General features: G+C 40.3%; 1 protein-coding gene across 1 annotated transcript; it reads right to left on the minus strand.

The window, feature by feature from the left end:
• Positions 1-3,253: 3,253 nt before the first annotated feature.
• LOC144768799 (olfactory receptor 8U8-like) lies at positions 3,254-4,186 on the minus strand. Its single transcript, XM_078652747.1, has one exon. It carries the CDS (start codon positions 4,184-4,186, stop codon positions 3,254-3,256), a length of 933 nt encoding a protein of 310 aa, XP_078508873.1.
• Between the last annotated feature and the right edge of the window lie 4,857 nt (positions 4,187-9,043).

Raw genomic sequence — 9,043 nt, forward strand, 5'->3', positions numbered from 1 at the left:
CTTCAGAACGGGTTTCTCCACCGAAACTACATTACTGGGAGTCATTGAGAACCTGCGCCACCATCTTGATAGAGGAGACACAGCTGCGCTCATACTGCTCGACCTCAGCCCAGCGTTCGATACGATCTCACACTCCATACTCATAAACACACTAAACTCACTGGGCATTTGCGGCCCAGCACTTAAATGGATCTCCTCTTTCTTTACACACCGTACATTTCAAATTTTCTTTATCACGGCCAATTCCAATTCTCACTCATCACCTTACGGGGTTCCCCAGGGCTCTGTGCTCAGCCCCTTACTTTTTAACTTGTAAGTCAGGCCTTTAGCCTATATTGTAGAACAAGCAGGTCTAACACTATTCACTTACGCAGATGACTCCCAGATCACTTTCACCCTTTCAAGCACTGATCCGGGCTCCACCTCCCTTCTTCAATCAGGCATAGGTAAAATCGCCACCTGGATGAACAACAACCTCCTAAAACTGAATGGCGGAAAGACAAAAGTCCTTATTCTTGGCAAAAATAAAGACCTATGGAGTCCATCACACTGGCCTTTAGAGATGGGCGCCCTCCCGCTGCCCTCTGGTCACGTCCTTAATTTGGGAATTACTATTGAAAATGCCTTAACCAGCAGGTAATCAAGGTCTCCACCATCTGCTTTACCATCTTGCGTTGGCTTAGGAAAATCATCAAGATGCTGTGATCCATGCCCTTATAACATCCCACCTGGACTACAGAAATGCCCTCTATTTGGGCGCTAACAAGCAGTGACAAGACGTCTGCAGCTGGTACAAAACTCGGCTGCAAGATTACTGTGCAAAATTCCAAAAACTGCCCACATCTCCGGCCACCTTGGCTAGCTACATTGGGTCAGGGTAGAGAATTGTATCAAATTCAAAACCCTGAGCTATAAGTTTAAAATCAAAATGGGCACTACTCCACAATACCTACAATCCCTGGTACGCCCCTACACTCCCTCTCGCCACCTCCGATCTTCATCTCACCGAAACTTTAATGTACCTAGAATCAAGCTCGCCAGGATGGTTGGCAGAACTTTTTCATACCTTGGTCCCACACTGTGGAAGTCACTTCCCCTTGACATCGGCAAAGAAACCATATACATATGCTTTTGCAGAGCCATTAAGACCTGGCTATTTAACCAATAACTCTGTCTATCTGTATGTATTTTCAGTTTAACAGCACTCTGCCCGTCCAGCGCCGGGAAACCCTTTTTAGGTAGCTGTCACGCTCTACAAGCTTAATAAAGAAATAAAATAAAACACTTAGCCTATAGTTATTTCTACACATGACTGCTAACTGAAGTGGATTGGGAGGCTTTTTTTCAGTGCTGTCCTACATGGAACCACCATGTGAGGCACAACAGTGCCTAACAGAATAACGTCTTAACCATATAAAGAAGGAAATACTAAGGGGCATATTACCAAGCAATAGCGATATTTATCGCTATTGCTTGGTTAGCGGGGAAAAAAATATCGCCGAGCACCGAGGATTTTTACCGCTGAGATACCTTGATATTATCAAGGTTTATCTCAAAAGCGGTAAAAATCCTGCAAAATGCATGACTATCGCTAAAAAATCAGCGATACTCATGCATTATCGTGACAATGCTCTTAACCATGTTATCCACCTTCCATTGGATAACATGGCTAAGAACTGCTTTTAGCAGGCGTTTACTTTTGGAGATATTAGCGCTTAGCACGAATATTTCCAAAAGTTGTTAATAGGAGTTAGAGATGTTAGCGACTGTTTTCAGTCGCTAACATCTTGGAACGCCCACTTTGCATGTCATTAGCGATAATTATCGCTGACATGCAAAGTGGGCCCCTAAATGCCCGCTATCGCCTACATGCTGTCGCTAACTGGTGTTAGCGACAGCTTGGTAATAGGGCGATAAAAGTATCGCCGCATTAGCGGGAAAAAGTCCCGCTAATGCGGCGATAATGCCCTTGGTAATATCCCCCTAAGTTTCATACAAATTGCTATTTAATTTTCTTCTACAGAAAAATATCCTCACTTAGGGGGTTTGTTTCTGAAAAAGAAAGCAAAAATAATGACTTGGCGGCCACACCATGAGAGGTATGCCATCCTTGACATTTCACTAAAAGTGTGACTGATGGGTCAATGAGAGTACTTTCAGCATACATTTTCTACCGGAGAAGTAAGAAACTCCGAATATAATTGGCAGTCTCATAATATTCATAAAATATTGAAACATAAACAATTATCAGCACAGTTTAAAGCACAGAACATCTTTACAGAATCAGATGAGAAGAGCTACATGAGGGAAAGGACATTTTTTGAAAGGGATAATAAACCAAGACTTGCACAGTGGGACTAGCCAGACTTCAGACTGCCTATAAGCTAGAAAAATGCAATGAACCAGGTGGAGAAATACTTTAATTTTTTTAAAGGGAGCAGTGAACTAATATGTTTAAAGCTGCACTAAGTCAAACAGAATGATGTGCAGAAGTTGATTTCCCAAAAACACTGGAATTAATTAGAACTCACCATGGGATTACTGATCATGGTTTAACAAGGTCTCTTGAAGGATTATCATATCAGAAATCTGTACTTAAGAGCTTGTAGAAAGATGTTATGTCAATGTATAATTTCCTTGTTTTTCTTTTCCTCCTTCACTTTTAATCATTTACATGGAGGAAAGGTGGCGTCTTTGATATATCTTGGGTACATTAAAACCAAAAAGGCAATAGAGCCTACTTTATTAGTTTACTATTACAGATCGTTTACAAATTGTTAGCAGGTTTGCTGTGTGTGACCAGTTAGTTATAATACCACTAGCATCTACACTCTAGTTCTTCGGAAAATAAATAAGAATACAGCTATCCAATATGCAACCTCTTTTGTTTTATGTATTTTGTTCTATGACGGTGTATGCCATACGATGTCTGGATCTGATATTAATAGATCATTTGAAAGACACATGGGCTCCCCAGTTTATTGAATAACAAAGATGCATCTCTGTTCATTTAATTTTATAATTGCACAAAGTATTCATTTTACCCTGCTTGAGTAGATACTGATCCAGCAGTCACATATGAATCTAAGAACTGTAGTCAATTTAGAACCACTTCCATGTTCACTTAGATGTGAAATTAAAATACCTGTGTTGACTGAAATAATGATTATTTTCAAGGCAGCGACAATGTCCAGGACAAAGGTGCATTTCTTTTGCTAAATGTGAATAGTAATCAAAGTCGTTGTCTTGGGCGTTAGGTACAGTGTATCATCACCAATTTTGTCAGTGCCTCTTTGACATCCTTGTTTCTCAGGCTATAAATGAGGGGGTTTAACACAGGCATTATTACTGCATAGAACACTGTTGCCACTCTGTCCTTTGTCATTGTATGGTTAGATGTAGGCTGGGCGTACATGAAGACTAGGGTACCAAAATATAAGGTAACACAAACAAAGTGTGACATACATGTGCTGAAAGCTTTCCATCTTCCCTCCGAGGACTTTATTTTGAGAATGGTAAACACAATAAAAGCATAAGAAATAAGGATGATGGCGAGACTTATCAGAATCAGGCCACCAGCTGTGCCCAAGAGTACTTTCTCATTTAAGGTGGTATCAGAGCAGGAAAGCTTCAGGAGTGGAGGAACATCACAATGGAAATGGGTGACCTTATTTGACTTGCAGAAGGGTAGGGTGAAAGTGAAAATGGCATTTGTCATTGCATTTATGACAGCTACTGAATATATAAAAATCATAAAGTAAATGCAGGTGTTGTTGTCCATGATGGCTGAGTACAGCAATGGATTACAAATAGCTATGTAACGATCATAAGCCATCACAGTCAAGAGGAACACCTCAGTACTTCCGAGGGCAAAGAATATAAACATCTGTGTTACACATCCAGCAAATGAAATTGCATTTCTTTTAGACACAAAGTTGATGAGCATTTTGGGGGTTGTAACCGAGGAATAAAAGATATCAACCAAGGCTAAATTACTAAGAAAGAAGTACATGGGTGTATGAAGGCGAGTAGTCACCTTGATCAATATCATGATCCCTGTATTGCCTACCATGCTAATAATATAGACCATGAGGAAGAAAATGAAAAGTGGAATCTGCAGTACTGGATCATCTGTAAGTCCTAAGAGGATGAACTCTGTCGCCTGGGTCCAGTTTCTTCCATACATCATTTCAGAGTAAGTATCCTTCTAGGAAAGAAAGACAAAAATCATTCAAGTACAACTTTCTCAAATACAGCAATAGAGAACTATGGTTTTGGGCGTGATACACAAAGGTAAAATTAGACCAAAAGTCTAACTTACACTAAAAGTCTAACTTTACCACTTTTCTCATTGTACCTTACCTTTGTGAATACCGAAAAGTAGCAAAGTGAGACTTTTGGTCTATATTTGACTTTTAGATTTCCTTTCTGTGGGCCCGATTCACAGAATGAACATAAGACTCAATCCTAAACTTACTACCATTTTGGCATTCACAGAATGCACTTACTACTTTTGGCATTCACAGAATGCACTTACTTGTGAGGTATTTATTTTTGTCATTGATTAACTAATGTATGCATTTCATAGATCCAATCGCCACTCAACCTATATTAGTGTACACAATTAATTTCTTAAGATTTAATTACTCCATTCTTTCAATCACTGATCTATTCATTAGGATGCTTCATTTTTTCAGTCACGCACAAAACTGTTTATTGATTAGTGTATCTAAGTATAAGTGGTTTCATCTTGTCATCAAGATGCTCTTTGCTCGATTTCAACTTGGATCAATAGAATTAAGGTTGAAGTGTTCAAACCAGAACTTTCATAAACCCCTTAGTAATGTAAAAACAAGCAGAGTCATAGGAGTGGTGAAATTGAGAGAATTATTTTTAAAAAGAAGGTCCTTGTGAAATAATGTTCTAAAGGCGATGGGTCTTAAAATTCAAGTAATATCATGTAATGCTAATGGTATATCTCACAAACAAAAATATAGGGGCTTAATTAGGTGGATTACTTTAGTCTTTCCACAAGTCTTATTAGTTCAGGAAACCCATCTTAAAAGCAGCACACAAATAATTGTTATTCCTAAATACTATTACAAAACTTATTTTGCTACAGCCAGATTGGTGGTGAGGGGGGTAGCGGTTTATCTTGGACAAAGGGTAGACTGCGAGGATATACAGGTTTGCCAGGATGCTAATGTTAGATGGATCTGGATTACAGTCTGGCTAAATGGAAATCCATTTAACCTAGTTAATTACTATGCCCCGACAGTTGGCGATCCAAAAGCAATCATGCAAATGTATGATGTTACAATGCATAAACTTACAATGCATGCCTTTACAGCGCAGTTTTTACATTGCAACATCCTTTACAATGCATTCTTTTATATCGCATACCATTACATCGCATTTTTAGAAACTGCATTTACTATGCATTCCACTACAACGCATTATACCTTTACAAAGCATACCATTACAATGCATACCACTACATCGCATTTAAGGTAAGTGATGGATAGTGTAGGGTTAAAAATTACTATTCTAACTCCAGTGAGTGCAACAGCAGGGTAAGTGTTGGCTAGTGTAAGGGTACAATGCGTTGTAATGGTATCCATTGTAATGACTTGTGATGTAATGCCTGCGTTGTGGTGACATGTGATGTAATGGCTGTGTTGCAATGACATGCGATGTAAAGGATGTTACGAAGTAATGATGGCTATGTAAACGTAGTGCAATGGAATGACTGCGTTGTAAAGGTTGTTTCCCAATCATGCAGATTAACAAGGTGGCTATGCGAGCAGAGGGCCCTATAATCAAGGGAGGTGATTTTAATTTTATCCAGGACTTAGTAAAGGACACCCCAAATAAAACACAAAAAAAGGAGCTTAAGCCATGCACTAAGAAAGTAATAGATATAATGAAACAGGAGTATCAACTCTTAAACCCATAGTGGAGAACTCATGCAGAGTTCTCGCAATATACTTGCTTCTCTCAGAGATTCAAATCAGCTTCTTGTATAGATTTATTTTCATTCTCTTGCTATCTTAGTGCTAACTGCTGGTTCTGAAATGTGGGCTAAATTTGTTCTGATTGTTCACTGGCTAGTATTGAGTTTGAGGTAGCAACATGGAAAAGGGAATGATCTAGATGGCAAATGGATTGCTGCCTTCTTTCTAATCAGGTATGGATTGCAAGTATGAGAAAGTGTACAGAGGGATTTTTTACAGATGAACAAGGGCACAGTATAATCCTTTTTAGTCTGGGGAGCCTTTAAGGCAACAATCAGGGGACATATGATCACATTCATGGCCTCACAAACTAAAAGTCGGTGAAAATGTATAGTCGAACTCCAATCGGCAATAGATACCGCCTTACAGAAAAAGACTAGCTGGCTGGGGATACAAATATTAGCAGATACATAGTTGACTAAAGCAAATCATAAGCTAAGGGGATTTTTTATTTTGGAGAAAATACAGAGCTCACAGCTGTATCAGCAGCAGGTATATGAGGAAAGCCAGATGGTGGGCTCCTGGCGTGGTCAAATTGCATCAAGCAGGAGGCTGCAATGATTATGGAATTGGGGGGACAGGGGCTGTAGTATCTGAAAAGGATAAGGGATCCCAAAAATGTTTGCCGCACTATAACAACTTATATGCAACTAAGTATGCGGCCTCAAGTGAACCTATTTATAATTATTTCCAGGCTATAAAATTACCACAACTGACAAGGATACAATCAGAAAGATTGGAAATGGACTATCCGTGGGCAATGAACACCGCTCCACTAGCGTAGGTTGCGGAGATTTGCTAACTACGCATTACATTGAACACACTGAATTCATGTAAAAACTCAGAGTCCACCACGTAGCGGAATTAGCTACTTCACCCACAACACTTTGATGAAACAACTTTACCTTTATATGCTAAAAAGCATATGAGCAATTGACAAAAGTGAGCTTTGAAAAATATCAGGCAATGAGAGAGGTGATGATTTTGGGGTCCCCTCTAACCTAGGGATAATACCAAGCAGATACCTTGAACACAAAGAGCATGTCATGATGAAGTATTCAGAGGTGGTCCCATCCTCCTAGGACCACCCCAAGCAAAGTTATGGACAAAAATACAATGCCAGCTAAAGGCCCAGCAAAGCATTATGGTGCGAGATTCTAGAGTGCAGTGAATATAATACTATTAGCTCTCAGCAGAGCCTGGAGAGCAGCTGCCCCTTGAGGAATCTTTGATATTGGATACTGTAATCTCGTCCCATAATGATTTGCACGGCCTTTGGTTGGGATTATATTTCTGCCCATAACTGTGTTTGAGGTGGCCCTATGAGGATGGGACCACCACCAAACCGTTCATCATGATTTTTTCTTTGTGTTGAAGGTATCTGATTGGTTCTCTCCCTACTGCATAGGTGGAACAAACCAGAGGCAGGGGTGGCACACTTTGTTTTCTTTTTAGACAAGGGCAACACCAGGTATTAAGAAAAGAGGCTGATACATTTATTGTTAGTGCTTTTTTAGTTGCTCGATCCTTGCTCTTGTAAAACTGAAAGACGTGAAAGAGAAGTGTGGCTCACTGGTTAGAGGAGGCAGACCTGGAAGCAGAGGTCAGCCCGGGACCAGGGTTCAATTCCCGGCTCGGCGGGGTCTTGAGTCCTAAAATGTCCATGGACTCGACAATTCTCGCTCCGGTGCCTACTCGATTCACGGGTTCACACTCTGCGACTCTGGGCAATAGCTTGCTTAATCTCCACAACGGCCCCTCGCGGCTGGATGCCTGGCTTTCACCTTGCGGATACCCTGCCCGGGTTATCTCACAGGGGAATACCAGGACGGGTTCCCTAAGCAAGCGCTTAGAAACCGCTTGGTGATTTGCGCTATATAAAATTCCTGTACATGTACCTAGAGTGCCAATGTATCAAGAATGGTATAACAAGATGAGCTGAACTAAGAAGTTTGAAGAGGCTTACACATAAAGGATTGGTGCTATCAAAATATTCAATGCTTCTTGGCAATTCATGGAGGGGACTGAAAAGGAAGCAGAGTAAGAGCCTATTAAATACCACAATATATCCTAAATGGAAATATTAAAAAGTCTATATTTTTAGGCATATTGGCACCTTGGTAAGGGAGGAGGGGACAAGGTAAAATATATATATATATATATATATATATATATATATATATATATATATATATATATATCATCCAAAAGTGCCCCGGATCATGAGAACGCCACTCTGCAAGGATAGGAAACATTCCTTTTATTATTGCACTAAACACGATCACAGCCCCAGTTCATTTTTAAAGCTTCCCAACGCGTTTCATTGCCTCATGCAATTTCTTCAGGGGAAATGGGGAGACACAGCAAAAACCCGGTGCAGTACTTCAAACAATTTTATAGTTTGTGTTTTTTACCCACAATGCACGATTTTTCTGTTACAAACTGCTTGCTGGACTTAGAAGTACTGATTCAAAACCCTTTTCACTCGGGTCCGGTTTTAATGTCCACAATGTTTTTAACCCATCTTTCTTAAAAGTTCATAGCCCTCCAGTGGGTTCCAGGGCTGCTTTCATGTTTTCTTTCGGCAATCCTTAGCACTGGCAGGCTGCTCCATTGACAGCCTGTTAGACCTGGCTTTTAGGCGGTGCATTCTCTGCGGCTCGGAGCCTGCCGCATATAAATCATCCAAAAGTGCCCCGGATCATGAGAACGCCACTCTGCAAGGATAGGAAACATTCCTTTTATTATTGCACTAAACACGATCACAGCCCCAGTTCATTTTTAAAGCTTCCCAACGCGTTTCATTGCCTCATGCAATTTCTTCAGGGGAAATGGGGAGACACAGCAAAAACCCGGTGCAGTACTTCAAACAATTTTATAGTTTGTGTTTTTTACCCACAATGCACGATTTTTCTGTTACAAACTGCTTGCTGGACTTAGAAGTACTGATTCAAAACCCTTTTCACTCGGGTCCGGTTTTAATGTCCACAATGTTTTTAACCCATCTTTCTTAAAAGTTCATAGCCCTC

Source organism: Lissotriton helveticus, chromosome 1_1 (genome assembly GCF_964261635.1).
Source record: "Lissotriton helveticus chromosome 1_1, aLisHel1.1, whole genome shotgun sequence".
NCBI classification, from domain to species: Eukaryota; Metazoa; Chordata; class Amphibia; order Caudata; family Salamandridae; genus Lissotriton; species Lissotriton helveticus.